Source organism: Thamnophis sirtalis, unplaced genomic scaffold (assembly GCF_051295495.1).
Source record: "Thamnophis sirtalis isolate CommonGarterSnake01/CBP01778 unplaced genomic scaffold, rThaSir2_p1.2 scaffold_6, whole genome shotgun sequence".
NCBI classification, from domain to species: domain Eukaryota; kingdom Metazoa; phylum Chordata; class Lepidosauria; order Squamata; family Natricidae; genus Thamnophis; species Thamnophis sirtalis.
The window spans coordinates 132,394,256-132,416,627 of NW_028261386.1; the positions used below are offsets into that span (position 1 = coordinate 132,394,256).

At 41.4% G+C, this 22,372-nt stretch overlaps 1 protein-coding gene across 1 annotated transcript in view; it reads left to right on the forward strand.

Moving 5' to 3' along the window:
* The window catches only part of CSMD1 (CUB and Sushi multiple domains 1), a 1,072,234-nt gene that overhangs the window by 563,933 nt on the left and 485,929 nt on the right, over positions 1–22,372 (forward strand). Inside the window, exon 4 of the mRNA XM_087718982.1 lies at positions 13,580–13,774. Coding sequence (XP_087575108.1) covers positions 13,580–13,774 — 195 coding nt within the window. The remainder of the gene's footprint in view (positions 1–13,579; positions 13,775–22,372) is intronic.

The following is a 22,372-nucleotide window of genomic DNA, read 5'->3' on the forward strand; positions in this document are numbered from 1 at the left end:
GACTGTGCTCCTTCCCAAAGAAAACATTATTAAATGAAAATTATCTTTTCTGTCTAAATGCCAGAAGGAGAACCAAGTATTACATCCTTCTCCATCTGTTCAAAGAATATCAACAGCCAGAAGGGTTAGCTCTGCTCACTGCATAGAACATCGACCTGGAATGGGTAAGAGCGGAGCTTCTGCCTTTGATTTCCTACCAAGAGATGTGAAGGGTGGGATTAGCTTGCTGAATGTCCAAAGGGGTTCAGTAAATCCCTTGCGCTCAGTGGTGGGATTCCAAATCTTTTCCTACCGGTGATATGAGAATCTGCTTTGCATGCGCATGTGCGCCTAACATGTACAGCAATCACTGACTGCCCTCGGTGTCAGCTCTGGTGAGTTGAGCTGTTGTTTACCTCAGCTGAGGTGCGGCAATTCGCTCTGCCACATGAATCAGCTGAACTAAAAAAAACCAAGGGAATATAGGACAGGGAATGGCGGAGGTGGTAGGGCGGGGCCAGCCAAAGGTGGTAATTTGCCGGTTCTCCGAACTACTCAAAATTTCTGCTACCAATTCACCAGAATAGCAATAGCAATAGCAGTTAGACTTATATACTGCTTCATAGGGCTTTCAGCCCTCTCTAAGCAGTTTACAGAGTCAGCATATTGCCCCCAACAACAATCCGGGTTCTCATTTTACCCACCTCGGAAGGATGGAAGGCTGAGTCAACCCTGAGCCGGTGAGATTTGAACAGCCGAACTGCAGAACTGCAGAACTGCAGTCAGCTGAAGTAGCCTGCAGTGCTGCATTTAACCACTGTGCCACCTCGGCTCTCAGAACCGGTCCGAACCAGCTAAATACCACCTCTGCTTGTGCTCTAGAAGAAGTTCTCAGTTTCTTCTGCTACATCCCTTGTATCTATAATTCTTGTGCTGTGGAGAAGAAGTTCTCAGTTTCTTATGCTGTAGGTTAGGGGTATCAAACTCGCATCGTCACGGCGTCATCACGTGACATATCATGACTTTTCTCCCCTTCGCTAAAATGGGGGTGGGGGTGGCCAGTGTGTGATGCATCCAACCTGCGGACCGCGAGTTTGCTGTAGGTCATCATGACATCCAAACGGTCTTCCCAAAACATCTGTTCTTCCAGTGTCTCCTGCCCTACTTTCTTGATTTGCATAAGGAAATTGAAATCGCTTTCCAATGACAGGCAGAAACTTTTCGTGTGTTTTTGCTCGACTCTTATGACCAGCTTCTATCTCTGGAGGACTGTACAACGATGAAGAGAGAGGCAGAGAGGGCCCAGGAGATCGCTCGAATGAAAAGCCAACACCTGCACAGCAGTTTTAATTTATCGAAGGAAAGCTTCCCAAAGCCCTCATTTGTGAACTATCGCACACACACAAAAGGTGTAGGTGGGCTAAAATCCTCACAATGCAATGAAGCTAAGAATATAGATGGGGAAATTGCATGGGGTGGGACTGAAAGGGTAATTATATAGATGAAAGAAGTGGAAAAGAACAGAACTCGTGAACCGTAGTCCTTAAAATAATAAAAGCCAAGGCTGTGTTCTTCTTTTTAAGATTACCCCGTATTTGTTCACACTGCAGCATTGACAAAATGGCAAAGAAGAATAAAGAGACTTTATTTTGTGATTGGGGAGAAAACAAAAAAAGATCTGTAATTCTGCAAACAAAGTGTATGTTGGCGATAGTTGCAAGTGTCAGAACGATTGAACGAATGCAAATACTTCTTGGGCTATTGAGGGGATAAAAATTAAAATGTGTTCATTCTGCATTCCATTGTTTGTGAACAAAATATCTGAGATGTAGGACCAGCCATTCTACTATTATTTCTGGGGGGGAAAAACTTCACCATCTAAGATCATTGAATGGTAGATGCATGCTTGAGCTTGTAATGTTACCTGTATCAGTACGTGTAGTCCTTGACTTACAACCATTTGTTAAATGACCACCTGAAATTATAACAGCACTGGGAAAACAATGACTTATGATCTCTTTCCCTACTTACGACCACCATAGCATCTCCATGGTCCATGTGATCAAAATGTTGGCCACTTTGTAACCATCATGTATTTATAACAGCTGCACTGTTCCAGAGTCATGTGATCTCCATAGGTAACTGTTGTGGCTCGGCAGGAGCTGCCACCAGACTCCGACAGCGAGGGGTCTTGGATCAGTGGGGAGGAGATAAGAATGAGTGATCCAGAATACACCTGTGAGTTGTTCCGGGATGCACGCCGTTGAAGGGCTACTTGGTGTCAAGGACAACTGCGTAATCACAGGAGGTGATTACGCTCAGCTGATGCTCATTAAGATCCTCTCCTGGTTATAAAAGAGACTGCTTGTGCCACGCCTTTCTGCAGAAGTCAACATTAAGGGCTAACAAGAAACAAACTTGGCAGGCTGGATTGCTGCCAGAGTTTGTTTGCATTGCTGCCAAGTTTTATAGGACTTGCTGCCAGAGTGCTTATCTCTTTGTTGATGTGGCTTGCAGCCAACAAGAGTCTGGACTGATTAAAAAACATTCTCATTTACATTGGAGTTGACGTTCATCCCTGGACGGCGAAGTGGGGGTCAGAACAGGTAACCTACTCTGCTGGCTTGCTACGACTAAAGTCAATGGTAGAAACTAGAGTCACTTAATGACCATGTGATTCACTTAACAGCTGTGGCAAAAAAAAGGTCACAACATGGCCCAAAACTCACTTAACAAATGCCTGGCTTAGCAATGGAAATTTTGGGCTCAGTTGTGGTTGTAAAGTGAGGACTACCTGTATTATAATTTTACAGCGGCACTGCAGCAACCAAACAACCTCTGTAAAGTACCATTGTTTCTTTGATTATATTTCATTTCTTCTCGGCTTCATACTCGGCTTCAGAATTTTATGCCTTGGGCCCTGAAATGGCTTAGGCCATATTTGCTTTGTTGCGTTGAAATTAGTTTGCATATTGTACAATCTAATCAATATGTAATGTATAACTGCCTTATATAATATAATGTGTATTTTACCCTAGAGTTAGCAACCTGCTCTGAATTATAACCGGTACATCTAGTGGGACAATTTAGTCCCCTACCCAGGTCTCTTGTTTAACTGATCAATATTTAAGTAATCTAGAGAAGGACTAAGCACCCTTCCTGTATGTGACAGTCTCAATTCTACCCTATTCCAATCTACCATTCATATTGATTTCAGCCCACTGTTGAGACACCTTTCTAGATCTTTTTGAGTCCTTTGTCTCTTCTAAAGTATTACCCATCCTTCCCAGCTTCGTGGGCTCTACAGACTTACTAAACATGGCCATAATTCCTTGGCCCAAATGATTGCTACCCATCAGTGGTGGGTTTCAAAATTTTTTAGAACCTCCTCTGTAGGTGTGGCCTGCTTTGTGGGAGTGGCTTGCCAACCATGTGACCAGGTGGGAGTGGCTTGCCAGACATCTGACTGAGTGGGAATGGCTTCACAGTCATGTGACTGGGTGGGCGTGGCCAACTTGTAAAATGTGGTGAAACTCACTTAACAACGCTCTTGCTTAGCAACCAAAATGTTGGCTCAGAAACTCTGGCATTTGAAGCAGTCTTAAAGCTGTCAAGTTACAAGACCCTTGCACCCCTAACCCTTTAGAAAAAAAAAAACAGGGATGTTCAAACTTGACAGCTTTAAGACTTTAAGGTTTAGATAGGACTCTTAGAGGCAGGCGGGGCAATTGGTGAGCCAGCCAATCAGTGAGCGGCGGGTGGGGCAAGTGTGGTGCAGATGGGCAGGGGGAGGGAGCTGGAACCGGTTCTAAAGAGCACAATAGATTTGTGGAACCTCTTCTATAGAAGAGGTCAGAACTGGCAGGAACCCACCCCTGCTACCCATGGTGAAAAGGACTTGACCCAGGATAGATCCTTGTGTCATTCTAGGGCAGTGTTTCCTGCTGGTGAAATTCCTCAGGTGCACCCATTCAGTCTCTCTTCCTCTAACAGTAATTCTATTTTCCCATGACAGACTTTGGTGGAGGTGAAATATATATTGTCCATGGCCTATTTATTTGGCCAGTAGTTCTCTCAAAGAATAGGAGAAGGTTAGTTTGGCATGATTTATTTGTGGCCACCTTGTCCTCATGCCTTTGGATTGTGGCATGCTTATCCAAATGCTCACAAACATGGCCCTTGATAATATGTTTGAAGGCCATGCTCAGTGCAGATGTCCAGCTGATCTATCTGTGGTTTTTTATGTTATCATCTTTCAGTCTTCTAGCATTTGGCCAGCATTTCTCATTTTTCTTGAGGGCAGTTCTGTGATCATCTCCACTATTTCCTTCACTCTCCTGGCCTGCTATCATCCTGCCCTGGAGACCTGGATTATCTTGAAATGCAGGTAATCCTCAACAAACAACCACAAATGAGCCCACAGTGTCTGTTGCTAAGCAAGACAGTTGAACTTTGCCCCATTTTGAGACCTTCCTTGCTACAGTTCTTAAATGAATCTCTGCAGTTGTTATGTTAGTAACATGGTTGTTAAGTGAATCTTGATCATGTAACCCGCCTTGTGAAATACAGCCATCATAGATATAAGTCACTTGTATGAATCTTGATCACATGACAATGGGGAATCTGCAGTGGTTGTAAGTGTGAAAAAACAGTCATAAGTCACTTTTTAGTGTCGTCGTAGCTTCAAACAATAAATAAATGAATGCTTGTAAATCAAAAACTACCTGTAGTTAACAATCTCTCTTAGTTCTATTTCCCTTCTGAGAGGAAACAGATGTAAAAGAGAAGTTAAGATCTCCTGTCCTCCTGTTAGCATCCAGACTTTCTCCTTTCGACATATCCTTTGTTTTTGTCTCCTGCCCACCTAGCAGTTTGAAGACAGGCCAGTGTAGATAAATAGGTAGCAATAGCAATAGCAACAGCAGTTAGACTTATATACCACTTCATAGGGCTTTCAGCCCTCTCTAAGTGGTTTACAGAGTCAGCATATTGCCCCCAACAACAATCCGGGTCCTCATTTCACCCACCTCGGAAGGATGGAAGGCTGAGTCAACCTTGAGTCGGTGAGATTAGAACTGCTGAACTGCAGATAACAGTCAGCTGAAGTGGCCTGCAGTACTGCACCCTAACCACTGTGCCACCTTGGCTCTTACAAAAGGTACCACTTTTGTAAGACAGTAACAGCGTTCATGTACCTTTGCCATATAGCTATGCTGGCCACATGAATACAGAAATTGTCTTTCGACAATGCTGGCTCCCTCGGCCAAGAAACGGAGATAGGCATCGCACCCTAGAGTCACACACAACTGACAGGGAAACCTTCCTTTTTAAAATGATTTTACCTAGTTTGGGTAATGAAACATCTGCAAAAAACAACAACAACAACAACAACAACAACAACAACAGTCAAGCTCAGGGAGCTCCAAGGACCTCATCAAATATAAAGAAATTTAGCTGAGCAAATTAAAAGAAGAAAACCAATTAGAGAAAGTACTTGGGCCATTAAAACTAAAAGAGCAAAAGAGATATAATAGAGGAGGAGAAATACACCTTGCAGACAAATAGAAAGGAATTCTCTGCCTCTCTATTTCCTGTCTCACCGGTAAGGAAGATCCCCAAGCCTTTAGTGACTTCTCAGGAAGTGAATTTGTAAAAAAGACTGCAAAGCAAATTAGGGGAAATATTCCAGGACATCTTCGCTGACCTGATGCCATCCACTGGAGAGTTCTTAAGGATCTCAAGTGTAAGATTATTGACCTCTAGCAAAAATATGTAACTTGTCTCTCAGGTTGGGCTCAGTGCCAAGGACTGGATGGTAGCCAATGTGATACCAATTTTTTTTTTTAAAAAAAAGGATGTGGAGATCCAGGAAATGAGAGGTTGGACAGCTCTTTAGTGCCATCCAGTGCCAGATGTTTGCAGCCAAGAGATGATATAAATGAAGCACACAGAGGAACAAGCATTATCCAGTAACATCCAGTTTCTTTATAGAAGTGAAGTTGTTGGGATGCAGATTTGCAACAAATGAGCAAAAGTACTTTATGGCTTGCATAGTTAACTAATTATTGCAACAGGCAGGGATGTCCACTGACTTATATTTTTTCCAAGCAATCCCCATAATAAAAGGGGATTGAATATGTCTATGGTCAGCTCCATAAAATACTATTATCTTGAAATTTCAAGGTTACTCCCAGGTTGGGGATGGGAGTGATGTGGTGGCCTGGAGGTGGAGTTCTCACCTCACAATCCGGAAGCTGTGAGTTCAATTCTAGGTGGCGGCAGTTCCTCTCCAGGCACAGTGAGTAATTGTCTGCTGCAAACTCCACATAGGCATCAGGAAGGGCAATGCCAGCCGGATCTCCAGCATGGGTTTTCCCTTTGATGCTTGCTTGCTATCGGCTGCCATAGTAATGGGGAGGGGCAGACATGGCATTGGGGTGCTGCTGTGATGAAGGCCCATGTGAATTAAAAGGGAGGTGTGCTCTCAGGAATTACTGCGCTGCTGAATGGAGTTGTTTATGCCCAGTCAAGGCCAACCACACTAGAACTATAGATGAAGAAAAACACCAGAATATGTGCCCCACATGACACTAGGCGGGACATGGATTGGACATGCAACCTGGGTCCCTAGGGGGAGGGATTTGAGGAAACTTTCAATATGTAACTTTCAAGCCTTTTGGTTCAGATCTTGCTTTTCTTTCACTGCTATCATTTCAAACTCAGTAAAAGTACCTCTTCTCTACTTCAATGGAGTCAGGAGTTTTCTTTCTTGGGTTTTGAATGGAGGCAGGCCTGACATTAAGCAAGGTCTGCTTTATTGTCCAACCCGGAGACCTAGTCTATTGAGGGGCCTGAGCCAGTAGTGTATTAACCATTAAGCAGACTAAGCACATGCTTATGGCACCAGGGCCAAAGGGGGCACCACAAAGTTGAGAAAGGAAAACAAAACCAATGAAGATTTCTACAGTACGTACAAAAGAGGGGAACCAAGATTTGTCAGTACTTAGGGCACCAGTGAGCCTTAATCTGCCACTGGGCTGAGCACACAATGTCAACCCACGGGAGTGACCAGGAAGACTGGGGAGCCCTGGGTTCAACCTCCCTCCAGCCACACCACTGCTGGGAGGAGACAGAGAGGCTGGAGGAGTTGCAGCTCAAGGAAAAAACAGGTCTGAGCCAGATAGTCGCTGGGCGTAAGATGCATGGAAGACCTGGAAGAGCACATCCCACCCCACCCCGGCGGTAACTGTCACCAGACACCAGCAGGGAGATGATGCCTTGCAGGAAGCTGACAAAGAGGACATTTGGCCAGTAAACACTCCAGCTCCATTCAGCCACCCCAACTCCACCCTGAATAAAGAGATTACAGGAATCTTTAAAAAAAAAAATCTCGGACTGGGCATCTGCATGTTTCCAAGTCTAGTTAGTTGGGATCTTGGAGGTTCTAATTACAGAGCAATGTGTAAAACACATTATGGACTAAAATGTGCCTGTGCTTGAACTATTCATAATTTTCAAATACACGTTCTTTTTTATATCCTATATATATAGGATTCATTTCTTATTTTGGCTTGAAATGCTATCTTAACCACTTTTATGACATATCTTGATTAATTCAAAATTACTTTTATAATTCAGGATTTTAAAGATAAATGCTGCATTGAAGATAATAAAGAGAAAGCACCATTAAACAACTTGTTTCACAGCAGAAAACCAGACATAAAATGCTTTCATTTCGTTCATGAATAAATCATACATTTTCCTAAAGAAATTGCATGTTTAAATAAGGACAGGTGAGGTCTGTGCTTGCAATAAATCTTCAAAGTTCTTCAAAAATCTTTTTTTTAAAATTATTATTTAATAAATATCAACCTACAGTACATTGCATACCCCTAAAATTCTACTGAAATTCAGTTGAGTTACATCGATTGAAATGTACTTATGCCATGAATCAGATGTGGCTTGGGTAATGAAATATTTGCCTGTGCTGCACAGCTGTATGATATGTCCATCTTAATACATTTTTATTTCAAATCTGAGATTGCACAGCTGGTCCTGCATACCAACTTAAATATTTTTTCAATGTTTTCTGAAAAGCAGTTAAATAAACTAATCATGTTTGATCTTGACAGGTAATTGTATCATGTGAACAATTCTATTTTTTAAAAAAAATTAAACCTAAAATCTCTCACGCTGTCTAGCTTTAAACTTTGTCAGATAGATTTTTTTCCCCTCTGTCAACAGCTGTGTTCATACGGGAACAATCAGTCGGGGATCAGAGGTAGAATATCCATCATTTTATCACTCTCCTTTTCTCTTGTAAAGAATCTAAAAAAGAAAAGAAAAAGAAAAAAAAAAGTATGAGAGAGATGATTTAAAGTGAGATAGTGGGTGTTGGAAGGAGATAGTTTATTACTGTTGTGGTTGGTCTCACAGTCTGCCAGTTGTTTAGAATGGATCTGGCATTTTTTATCCACTTTCAAAACTTTCCTGAAGATCTGGGATAGGCAGATGTTGATGATTGATGGCGTTAAAGGTGTGGTCACAGGGGAGAAGGAGCAGCAGGAGGAACAGGATGATTTAAAATTGCAGGCCACCCACCTTAGGTTTTTAGGTTTTATTAGGATTTGTATGCCACCCACTCCCTAGAGACACCTATCAACAATTCTGGGCAACACAAACAGACAAAGAAAATGCAGTAAAATCAATAAAACAAAAGATAAAAGCTGACAAGTGTGATGAAGTGAAGGATCTCACCCTCTTTCACCAAAGGCCCACATGAAGAGCTCACAGCTCTTCTAAACAACAGCAGAATGCTGGCCACCAAATCTTGGGGACATCTTTTTCCAGAGGGCAGATGCTGCTACGGAGAAAGCATCCTTCAGAGATACCTTCCTTAATTGAAGGAATGCAAAGCATGCCAACCTGGCAGGATTGAATCAACCAGGCAGATGTTATGGCAGACAGGTGGACCTTCAAGTAACCAGTCCCTATGCCATATATCCATGCTTTCTTTTCTGTAACATGCATTATATACCAACTCATCTGTGCATTCATACTTGCCCTGATTCATAGATAGACGCTTTCACAGTGTCTCCCATGATCCACTGATAAACATTCCCATCTCGCTTGCTCTATCAAAAGAGCTTCTAAAGAATTTCCCACTTTTCCTTTACCTGCATTCCAATACTTAAAAGATTGTGTTTTTAATAGCCTTTGCATACGTGAGGAGAAAAGCATGGGGGGGCACCATTTGGGGAGAACAGGGAAGGAAGGGGAATTGAGAATCCGGTAACAAATATGGCGCACAGGAAGTGAGGAGAAGATTGATGGACACCCAACAAGGATAACAAGAAGGTGAAAAGGCAATGTGTAGAAAACCAGACTGGGATAGGCATACAGCTTATTGGAAATGTCCTGTAGAAAACATATAATACTGATATGAAATAATAGTTCCCAGAATTAATAAGAGTAACCGTTTGCAACAGTAATTTCAGACCAATATAAGTAAGAGCCGAAGTGGCCCAGTGGTTAGAGTGCAGTACTGCAGGCCACTTCATCTGACTGCTATCTGCAGTTTGGCGGTTCAAATCTCACCGGCTCAAGGTTGACTCAGCCTTCCGTCCTTCTGAGGTGGGTGAAATGAGGACCCAGACTGTGGGGGCGATATGCTGACTCTGTAAACCGCTTAGAGAGGGCTCAAAGCCCTATGAAGCGGTATATAAGTCTAACTGCTATTGCTAATATAGGCATGAAGGCTAGAGTGATACTTCGTATACCATTTTTTTTCCCAGTCTTGGCAATTTAAAGATGTGTGGACTTCAGTTTGCAGAATTCCTTCTTTAAGAAGCATGTCTCTTAAAATTGTCAAGTTTGAACAGCAATGCTCCATATAGATTGAATGGTCAGCTCAAGATGCAGTTATAAACATGTTTTTCCCAAAGACAACATTTTTACATCTTTGGTACCTTTGTAAAAAAAAAAAAAATCATGTAATAGTTAAGAGAAAAAGTTGTTTCACGGTATACTTGATAGAAGGCCTGGCTTCTTTAATTAATGAACTCTGCATATATTATGCTGAATGCAAAAAAGCATTGGTACATTGCACTTGTGCAAGCAGTAGTTACAGAAGTAACCTTGTGATAAAACTGCATCATGATACAGCATAATGGCATTTTTTTCTTCAGGTTTTTTAAATGCATTTGAAATTGTCTCTTTGGATTACACTTCCCTAATAAGACCTGAAATATAGGCAAAAGTTGCTGCCACCAGCTTCACTATATTGTGTATTTCAAGCCAGTGTGTTTTGTTTCGTTTTCTCCCAAGCAATTTTATGGTTTCGTTGTACAGGGTTTTGCTAGGTATCTCTTTTCTTGTTGTAATCTCTGAAGTGAATGTGAATTTCACGCGGGATTTTGATAGAAAACCTGAAAGTGGTATTTGAAAGATATATCAAAATCTTGTTAAATCAAAATTGGCTGATCCATTTGTAATTTAAAGGTAAATCACTATTACATAGACAGCTGTGCAAGTAATTGATATCATTTTTTCTGACAGTTATGGACTACTGTGATTATGCAAATCTTGAAATGTGCATCCAGCCTTCGCTTTTATATAGAATAATGCAAAATATTGAACTTCAATTATGTAAGGATGGAACACCTCATCTTTTCATTCATTCCAATCTTCTCAAATAAATATTGTGTGTGTGTGTGTGTGTGTGTGTGTGTGTGTGTGTGTGTGTGTGTGTGTGATGTCAAAGCACCCAGTGTGCCCAAATATGTGAGGGAGCATCCATCCATCCATCCATCCATCCATCCATATATATTTGTTTTCATAGATTTTCACGGGTATAGGTATGCAGGTCTTGGCGTATTCGGGTCTTTTCCTGTGTAAGATTGACAGTATCATGACAATGTTTCGAAGAGGTCACACTCGTCATCTTCAGGCTGGTGCCTTTGGCTTTGTGCTTGTGCGAGAAAAGCGTGATCAGAGCTGCCGTTTTTCTATAAATATAGGTGAGGGCGTGTGGAATGTTGGCTTTGTTGTTTTAAATGGATTAGTTGGCTGTGTTTGGATTTTAATTTCCATATTTCCTGCCTGCTTGTTCCTTCTATAATATTTAATATAATATCTGTAATATTTGAAATGCTACACCCTCCAAATCCTTTCAGAATGAAACAATCTTCCAAAGATAATGCTGAAGGATGGAACTTAAAGCAAACCAACCAGCCTGTAAGAGGACAGAGGACAGACTTTATAGGTTTGGTTAATCAGAGGGCAGTGATGTGTTGGGGGCATTTGGTAACCATGATTAGCAAATAAATGAGTTACAAAAGGAGAAAATTGAGATTGCCAAACACTCTTTAGCAAGGAAATATTGTTTCCCTAAATACATGTGACTTTGATACATCTAAGCATTTTCTTGAGGAAAAATTCTTTCCTAATCCTCTGGATCTACTCTTGAGTTGGTATGAACCACATGGAAGCTGCATTTATCATTGAAGTGCTTTATGTAGATCGATAAATGAGTATGCCGAACATGCATGGCCGCTTGATAGAATTTATTTGCATAGTACATGGAAATACACGGTCTGATTAATGTGCTTTGATTTTAACTATGTCAGATGACGCCACCCTTTTCCTGGGTCACTTTCCGTTCAAATCCAGATGGGCGGAGAACAAAGCTTGATCATCTGTTTCTGAACAAAGAAAACCCAGTTGTTGTTAAGGCAAATCCTGCAAGATCTTTGGCTTCACAGGATTTGCCTTAATACAAATATCATTCTCCAACCATAACCCCATGATATATAAGAAATTCAGATCCACTTCTGTTGTGATATAGAACAATTGTGCTGCCCCAGCAGTATATGGGTACTTGAGAGACCGCCAGCTGCCAATTACCTCCCAAAGACCCATTAGATCACACAGGGTCGGCCTCCTCCGGGTTCCGTCCACCAGCCAATGCCATCTGGCTACTACCCGGCTGTGGCTGTGTGATTCTTGGCTATTTTAACTACTTGTATTGTGTTTTATGTTCCCTTTCCCCCCTTTGAGTTGTTCGCCGCCCTGAGTCCCTCCCGGAAAAGGGCAGCATATAAATAAAACAAATCTAAATCTAAATCTATATAGCTAGTGTAGGAATTAAGAACTGTCTCCTTTAAGAAACTACCTCATGGGAAATGCAGGCAGAGACTGCTTTATGGGAAATGTAGTTCCATGACATGTGATCACATCTCTATTTATGATTGGCCACCAGGGCATCTTGCCCACATGCAAAGTTTATAGCTGGGTAGTTCAATTGCTTTTGTGAACCGGAATAGCAGCATTGTACATCTCCACTCAGCATGGGGATAAAATCATCATCATCATCTTTTTATTGGAGGGGAGCGAAAACATCACCATCTTTTTACTGTTCTGCTCCAGGCAATGAGGTTCTGCTCAGGCACCCAGTTAACTCCACATTTAGGAATCTCTTTCAGATCACATTTATTATCAGGCATCCTTAATAACAAAATTTACAGTTCAGTGTTAAGATTCTTCTGACTTTCCATGATCGGTCCCATCACGTAGTGTAAAAAGATGATGATTTTATCCCCATGCTGAGTGGAGATGTAGAATGCTGCTATTCCGGTTCACAAAAACAATTGAACTACCCGGGTATAAACTTTGCATGTGGGCAAGATTGGCCCGGTGGCCAATCATAAACAGAGATGTGATCACATGTCATGGAACTACACTTCCCATAAGGCAGTCTCTGCCTGCATTTCCCATGAGGTAGTTTCTTAAATGAGACAATTCTTAATTCCTATCCTAGCTGTATACTGCTGGGGCAGCACATCAATCATAATTACATGTAGGCATGATTGTGCTCAGATCGTCATAGAAAGTCTGATAAAGAATAAAATCAATTCCTTATTTTATAATTGGGCCTATAAGATATTGTGGTCTAGCCAACAACTGTAGACTTTCTTGATGTTTTTCTTTCCATATATACACACTCCCTAATCCTTCTTAGTTTGTGGGTCTGAACAAGTGAGCCAAGTACTATAATCCTTTGAAGCTTCCATGTAAATAGTTCCAAATTAAACCTCTACCTTCCCAAATCCTTCTCATTCCACTATAGCTTATATGGGGGAAACGTAAATGGCTGAGGGTGATTTTTGCTTCAGTCTGATCTCTTACTTGACATCACATGCCAGTCAATCTTCCTAGGCAATTCTGTTTGCAAACTGCTCTATTAAATGTTACATAGTAAGATAAATAGCATTGTACCCTGGCCGTATCAGATTGAAGCAAATGGCCAAACTCCAATTGATTATTTTTTTTTTATGGAAATGCATCAATTGTACGCATGCTGCAACACAAATAGCTGAAACAACTAAAATACTTTCTCAAGTATAAAATTCAGGAAAACTATATATTACAGATTTACATCTGGCATGAGAATTTCTGACATTTTAATTGAAATTTATTTGCTCTGAATGAAAGCAGAGAAGCAAAGAAAAATGTGAGTTATACAAGCAATCCTTGTCAATGAAAATTTATTGGGAACATTCTATTGTGCTAAATCTCTTTCTCTCTCTCTCTTTCCTAATAGTGCTGCCCAGCCATACCTGTGGCAACCCTGGGGAAATACCTAAAGGCATTCTTCATGGCACAAGGTTCAATATTGGAGATAAAATCCGATATAGCTGCATCGCAGGCTACATCCTGGAAGGCCATGCTGTGCTGACATGTTTCATGAGTCCTGGAAACGGAGCATCCTGGGATTTCCCAGTGCCATTTTGCAGAGGTAAGGCTTTAGAAATAGCACAAACCTTGCCTTGGAGATGGGAAGCAAGGACATAACGAACAACTAGGCTGGCATTCCTTCATTGTCACCGAGCTAGCATACACTGAGCCAGGACAAATACATGCCCATATGGTGTTCCCACCATAAATGAGCACAGCTAGAACCAGGTGCTTGTGATAATCTCTGCTGAATAAAACACAAAATGTTGTGCTTTTAGAACAGATGTTACTCTTTTAATGGAAGTATCCCCTTCCCAGTCTGAACCAACTCATTTATACGGGAATCAATTCCAATTTTGAACAGTTAGGGGTGTTCAGCATAAGGAAACTAGATGAAAATATAGTATAAATTGAGTTGGAAGAACAGGCAGCAGGAAAAGGAACAAAACAGAGAAGAGTTTGGATGTTATATTTGATATGGCCAGCTATGAGACAAATGATTGATCCTTTCACTGGGAAAACAGTATTCATTCCCCTGATAATAAGCTGGCACGCATTCTTCTGGTGTATTGTTCTGCAGTGGTTCTCAAATTATCATCAAGGAGCTGGATCGTCCCTATGGAACGATCTCCCCGTGGAGATTCGTACCCTCACCACCCTCCAGACCTTCCGCAAAGCCCTCAGAATCTGGCTATCCCGTCAGGCCTGGGGCTAAGACTGTAACCCACCCGAATGGTATGAATGTTGTGTTTTTTAATTATGTATTGTCTTATATGTTAAAAAGTTTGTCTCCCCCTCCCTCTTGGATTGTGAGCTGCCCTGAGTCCCCCCAGGGAAAAGGGCGGCATATAAATAAACATCTATCTATCTATCTATCTATCTATCTATCTATCTATCTATCTATCTATCGATCTATCGATCTATCGATCTATCGATCTATCGATCTATCGATCTATCGATCTATCGATCTATCGATCTATCTATCGTTTTGTCTGAATGGTTTGTGATGACCTTAAGGAATATGAACATTTCAGAAAATGCAACACAATAATATATAATTGATTGACTAGATAGCAGTAGCAATAGCAATAGCAGTAGACTTATATACCGCTTCATAGGCCTTTCAGGCCTCTCTAAGCGGTTTACAGAGAGTCAGCATATCGCCCCCAACAATCTGGGTCCTCATTTTACCCACCTCGGAAGGATGGAAGGCTGAGTCAACCCTGAGCCGGTGAGATTTGAACCGCTGACCTGCTGATCTAGCAGTAGCCTGCAGTGCTGCATTTAACCACTGCGCCACCTTGGCTCCATAGATAAGAGAATGACAATTCAGCTTCTTATTTCTCCAAATTTCCCCATCATCCTCAGAGGTAGAAAGAGGTGAGCGCTAATGCAAGAGAAGGCTACTTATGTGTCACAAGAGAGTCTTTATGGAGTCCAATAGTGTCTTACTGGAAAAAATGACCAGCCATCCCAATGGCATTCCACATAAATACTTTGATTTCCTTCACATGGCTTCTTCATTTGCATGTATGGATACCCCAGTCCTAAGCACCGAGTTCCTAAAATGCAGAGCAAATGGCTTTACTATTTGCTCAGTAGGGAAGTACCTAAAGCAACATCTGCCTGGTAATCATGCATGGACAGTCCTCGAGAGGCAGAAGGTGGCACATTTAACGCTACGGAACTGCTTTTGTTGCCAGTTTGTTTCTGTGTCTGATTGGTACCTTTAAAAACCTTCATAGCATGAAACCAGGATATCTGGGCTACCATCTTGCCCCAATGGGATTGGTTTGCCCCACTTGCACTTGCAGAAGAGGCCTTCTGAAGAACCAAGGTGGCGCAGTGGTTAAATGCAGCACTGCAGGCTACTTCAGCTGACTGCAGTTCTGCAGTTCGGCTGTTCACATCTCACCGGCTCAGGGTTGACTCAGCCTTCCATCCTTCCGAGGTGGGTAAAATGAGGACCCGGATTGTTGTTGGGGGCAATATATGCTGACTCTGTAAACCGCTTAGAGAGGGCTGAAAGCCCTAGGAAGCGGTATATAAGTCTAACTGCTATTGCTATTCTTTGGACTCCATTAGCCAAGGAAATTTAGTTAGTTAGTGAGGTCAAGGAGAAGATCCTTCTATGCCATGGCCCCTGTCCTTTGGAACATTTTGCCTCTGGAGATGAGAACTGCCTCTACCCTTCTGACTTTTGGAAAGGCCTTAAAACCTGGCTCTGCTGGTTGACTAGGGACCCCGATGAGGGCATGCTATGCTGGAGGAGGAGGTTGATTGAGTGGTAGACAAAAATCAATCTCCTGACTAGGCTGTGCTTTTGCTTTAACCTTTTATTTAATCATTTGCCAACCTTAATTTTAATGTTTTTAATCATTTGATATTTAGGCCCTGACTCACTTAGCAATAGCAATAGCAGTTAGACTTGTATACCGCTTCATAGGGCTTTCAGCCGCTCTCTAAGCAGTTTATAGAGTCAGCATATCGCCCCCACAGTCTGGGTCCTCATTTCACCCACCTCGGAAGGATAGAAGGCTGAGTCAACCTTGAGACGGTGAGATTTGAACCGCTGAACTGCAGATAGCAGTCAGCTAAAGTGGCCTGCAGTAATGCACCCTAACCACTGTGCCACCTCGGCTCCTGACTTGAGGCAGTGAGACAAGCAGCATATCACTTTGGCCAAGAGATACACAAACCGTCCATCTTCCGTTCTTTTTCCCTGTTGTGATTATTTTTCATAGTGAGAATTTATGAATATATAGTTCATTTTTCGTAGTGAGAATATGTGGGTGTTGCAGCAGTGGGATTCACTAACCTTCCCTACCCGTTCGCAAATGTGAGAACGCGTGCTGCGTCTGCGCATGTGCAATGCTCATGGATTATGTCAGGGCAGGTAGGCGGAGCCTCCTGCAGCCGCCGCTACTGGTTCGCCTGAACCAGAGAGAACCGGCTGAATACGATCTCTGGGGTGTTGCTTGGTGGTCTGAAGATGCTTAAGGAGACAGTATTGCAACACTTTCAATCCACAAAAGCTTAAAGCATCAGAAAGTTTCAGTTTCACTTTATTTGTATGCCGCCCTTTTCCCTGGGGGGACTCAGGGCAGCTCACAGTTCAAAGGGTGGGGGGGAAGGACAAACAATTTACAACATAAAGGCACTACATCATTTAAGAACTCAACAGTCATAAAATTCGAGAAGGGGTTAGAGTCTTTAACCCCAGGCCAGCCGGGATAGCCAGATTTTAAGGGCGGCGCGGAAGGTCTGGAGGGTGGTGAAGGTCCGGATCTCCACGGGGAGTTCGTTCCAGAGGGTCGGAGCAGCCACCGAGAAGGCTCTCCTCCGGGTAGTTGCCAGTCTACACTGGCTGGCTGATGGAATTCGGAGGAGGCCTAAAAAGAAAAAAATATGAAAGAAAACAATTCTAATTTTGTACAATATTAAGACATTTGAGGCATCTGCCGTGAAGCATATGAACTCAGCCCCCACAGCCCCAGTGTACAATTCCTACAGGAGTTCATCATTAAATGGGATCTTCAAGTCCTTAATCATTATTATGCTTTTCCTTCCCAAAATAATTCACAAAATATAAATTTAGTTCTAGTGTTAATTTGAATGATAAGATTGCTGTTAATTATGAAGAATAATAAAGCACTGAGTTTAGCAAACTGTGTGGCTCTAGTTATGATCAAGTTCATTTAATCATAAAAGTTGGAGGCCACATTATTTAAATACTATTTTCTTTCTTTCTTTCTTTCTTTCTTTCTTTCTTTCTTTCTTTCTTTCTTTCTTTCTTTCTTTCTTTCTTTCTTTCTTTCTTTCTTTCTGCAATGATGATAAACTCAGATACTTATTTTTTTCAAGTTTTTTTTTATATATATATCAAAATGCGTGAACAATGTGGCACCTGGGTGTCATACATTCTAATACAAATAAAACTAATAAAAATAATTATTACATTTAGTCAACTTATGTATTTCCAATAATAATAGACATTTATATTAGGTTGTAGCCCATTGTTATTCAATTATTCCATGTTGTATCTTCTTATTACTTTTATTATTATAAAGTGTATACACTAATATTCCAGAGAGAGAGAAAGAGGGAGGGAGGGAGGGAGGGAGGGAGGGAGGGAGGGAGAGAGAGAGAGAGAGAGAGAGAGAGAGAGACAGAGAGAGACAGAGAGACACAGAGACACAGAGACACAGAGAGAGAGAGAGAGAGAGAGAGATTATTTTCTGAGTAAATATGGTGAGCATTAGAGATCGGTTCCTACTGGCTTGGACCAGTTCGGCCGAGAGGGTAGTAACTCATCCAGACATGCGCCCGAACCGGTTCTATGTTCAGTGCGGCCATCTTGATTTTCTGTTCTGCACATGCGCAGAAACATCATCATTGGAAAAATGTAGGTTTTCCCCCTTTTCTAATGTTGTGTGCATGTGCAGACCTTTTAATGTTCAAATGCGTACACACAAAAAAATTTGCACACCAAACCGTTAGTAATGCCGGGAGGAACCCACCTGGTGAGCATATATGTTTATGTGGAAAAATATGAGGTTAGACTGAAAACAGTGTAAATTGTTTCATTTAATTTAAAGGCAACCTAGTATACTTCCTTGTGCTGTGGGCAATAGACTATTGCACTTTTCTGCTGATTTTGCTGACTGGTAAGAATCAAGATAATTTTATGAAGATTAGAAAATCATCATTTTGCTTAATACTTTGGAAATATTTCTTCCTGTGAAGCACTTGACTGAATTTACATAGAATTTGTCTTGTTTTGGGGGAAACATGGTAGTATACAACTTTTCAGCAGTATCTATACTAAGTCATAATGACATTAAAATGATGACACATGTATCATGATTCCATTGCTCAAAGTGTGTGTAATTTGGTATTTCTGTCACAATATCTGATACAAGTTGCATTCTTTGAATTAAAACTTTTTGCACTGCTATCATTCCCTACCACAATTTCCCAATCTTCTCCCTACAGATCCCTACGAGCATTTTTCCTCCCATTTTAAAAACAAACATTGAATGTTGTTATTACTGTTCTGGGTAAGTTTCCTGAAGTTGCCCTATTACCTGGATGCATAAGTCAATGTCTTGTTTCTAAATGTTGTGACTTGAATAAATTGTCAGTTTGGCACTATCAAATATAATTTAATGACTGTAATGGGATGCTTTAAAATGTCAGCGCAGAACATAATTTCCATAAGTGGCTAATCAAATATAAACAATGCACCATCGAGATATTTTGAAGTGTCCCTGATTGTTTTCCTTTTAGGTCTTGCTGAGCAAAGAAATTCTCTCATTTATAAACTTTTTTTTCCCCAAAGACTTCTAGAATAAGATGTCTTGTAATAATGGTCCATTAGCTATTTTGCATATACTTTTAATATGGGTTACTAAATAATGTATTGCTTATAGTTCATTTGGAGCTGTCTAAAGCTGCAATTTTCTTTAATTGATAAGCCTTACATAATGTGACTGGAAATGACAATATGTCACTTGGCAGAGATTTCTAATATGACACTCAAGTTTTTAATTGCATCTTTTCTATTGCTAGCTATGAGGGATAAGGAAAAAATAAAATCTTCAAAGAACAGAGTGACAGGATTGGGGAAAAAAAAAACATCAGGTCTGTCTAATTATTGTCTCCGTAGTCTATAACGTTTAAAATATAATAATGTTTCTATCAGTTATACAGTGGTATAATGAAGTAAAAGGAATCTTAAGGCGTTTGTTAAATTTGGTCCATTGCTGGGCACGGAAATGGAATGGAACAATCTCTAGTTCCCAGTAAAATAAAATAAAAAATACTGCTTAATTGTTCACCCTGTTTCATCTATTGATTTGTTTAAACCCCAACTGTGCAAAGAAAGCAGGGTTACATCTGTGATTGCTACTTGAATAAGCAAATAAACACCCATTCTGTTTTATATGGAATGGTACCGAGGCTCATCCTTTTACCTCAGATACTGCTATGATGCTTCTTAGCTTCCTTATTCCTGGAAGGGATGAATGAAGAACCTTGGGAGCAGAGGTGGGTTCCTGCCGGCATTACTACCGGTTCAGCATGCAAAAAGATCTGTGCGTCTGCACATTAGAAAAGGGAAAAAAAAATACATTTTTCAATGAAGATTGTTCTGCACATGTGTAGAACAGAAAATCAAGATGGTGGCCCTGAGAGTCGAACCTGTTCGGGTGAATATCCGGCCAAATTACTACCTACTCAGCCAAACTGGACCAAACCGGTAGAAACCCACATCTGATTGGGAGTAAATGCCAACACTGTATATCAATAACAGGGCCACCATAGAGCTGGAAGTCATCCCGCTCTCCCAGCTAAAGGAGGATGACTCTGCCCACTGCCAGAAGTTCAATCCTGACCAGCTCAAGGTTCTCAGCCTTCCATCCTTCCGAGGTTGGTAAAATGAGGGCCCAGATTGTTGAGGGCAATATGCTGAGTCTGTAAACCACTCAAAGAGGGCTGTAAAAGCACTATGAATCAGTATATACTGTAAGTCTAAGTGCTATTGCTAAAGCATGCAGGCACTTTTAATGGATAGTAAGAAGCTGCGGAAGGAGGATGATCACTTTAGTGACAATGACAGAATCATTGTTGCACATTGAACAGGAAAAAATAACAATGGCAAACAATGCCTGCATTTCACCAGGAAACAGAAAATATAAAAAGGTGGGGGAGATAGTGCCACATGATGGTCTCCTCAGTTGGGAACTCACTTAACCTGCTACTGGAGAATTGCCCAGGATGGTTAAGTACTGTTCAGTATTTCTGAAATAGATTGAAGTATTTGGGCTATCTAGTGGCTGATGTTGTCATGCAGGAAAAAAAAAACATATATATCCGAAGCTGAAAAGACAAAATTACAATGAAAACATGGAATGCAAGAGGCATGAAGAGGGAAGCACAATTCAATGAAAAGTAAAATAAATTGACTCTAGATTGACATCTTAGGTGTTATTGAATCTAAACTGGATACTTGCAGTCGGAAAATCATACTATTTACTATCTGGAATCTGAAAAGCAAAGAAAGAACAGTATTACTTTCCTAGCAAGGAAGTCTATTGCAAAGATTCTATACATACCTGTTGAGTGACTAAATAATTTTCTTTATGTATAGCAAAGCGAGGCCTGGGGGCACTGCGTAAATCAATCCAGAGCCCGTTTCTCACCTGCAGAGGCCTTTCCTGAAGGCCTCTGACAGCACAATGGAGGCCGGGGCAATGCACGCCAGCAGCAGCAAGCATTCACAGAAGAGCTGGGCCGGCAAGGCAGGTGTTGGGGTGTGCGAGGCCTGGTAATTAAGGCATCTCCATTTCCCCCATCCCCACACTAACTTAATTTTGACCCATATGCCTTGCCCCATCCCTGTAGCCCAGAGTTGGTGGGGTCTTAACTGGAGCTTATTTTGGGGGGGCAGGGCTTATATTGGATGCATGTGTAAAAATCAAACTAGGACTTACTTTTGGGTTAGGTTGTATTTTTGGAGAAATACAGTATTTATTAAATATATATCTAGGTGCAATTAAAACAAACTTCAGAAGACAGAAAACATTGTATATGACTTAAAATACACAATTGAAGATAAAACGTAAGAACAGCGTAGCAATTTCAGAGAAGAGAAACAAGAGAGAAAGATGGCAACGTCAAATCAGGAAAAGAATCTCCAAAATATCTTAGCTTCCAAGGATTCCAAAGGACTAGCAAAGATCTCTACAGGGAGGCTTGTTTCATGGCACGAAAGCAGCCTCTCTTCTCCTCACTTCAATACCCCAAATCACACAAAGCGTAGGGTTTGAAAGCAATTTTCCCCTGGTAGATCAAACTGGTTGGGCTGATATTGACAAGAGAGGGAAGTGGATTGTGAACAATTTTGTTTAATATGATGGTTATCCAAATGTATGATCCAGCAACAGATGCAGAAGAAAAGGAAATGGCTTCAGCTCATTCATTTCAGAAAGAAAGTATATATTTGCAAAGACCTCAACTTTCTCATGCTCCCCTTGTTTCTGCCCAAACAAGCAGACATTCAACTAAAATAGTTTCCCCAAGACAAAGGGTAATATAGCCATAATGTTGGCATAAGGATGTTTGGCTTATTCAGAGGAGAGACAGTTTTTATGAACTGATATATTTGGGATGCACACATATTCCAAACTGGAATATGTCATAACTGCTATCTGCAGTTCAGCGGTTCAAATCTCACCGGCTCAAGGTTGACTCAGCCTTCCATCCTTCCGAGGTGGGTGAAATGAGGACCCGGATTGTTGTTGGGGGTGATATGCTGACTCTGTAAACTGCTTAGAGAGGGCTGAAAGCCCTATGAAGCGGTAGATAAGTCTAGCTCCTATTGCTATTGCTATTGCTACTATGTCATCTCAACCAGTCTCCTGGTGTGCCCAAGGCTTACCTGTCCTACAAATTCATCCCTAGACCATGTCTGTTCTCATGCTGACTCAGGGTTTCCTCATATCTACCTATACATTTCTTTGAGAATTTCCTGCATTCCCCTGACCTTCATCCAAAGTTGGAAAAGCACCACCCACGCAGTGAACAGGCAAGGGGCTGCTCAACCATCTTCTACAGAATGATGTTCTGACCTAGGCTTCCTGATTCAGTAAAAAACACA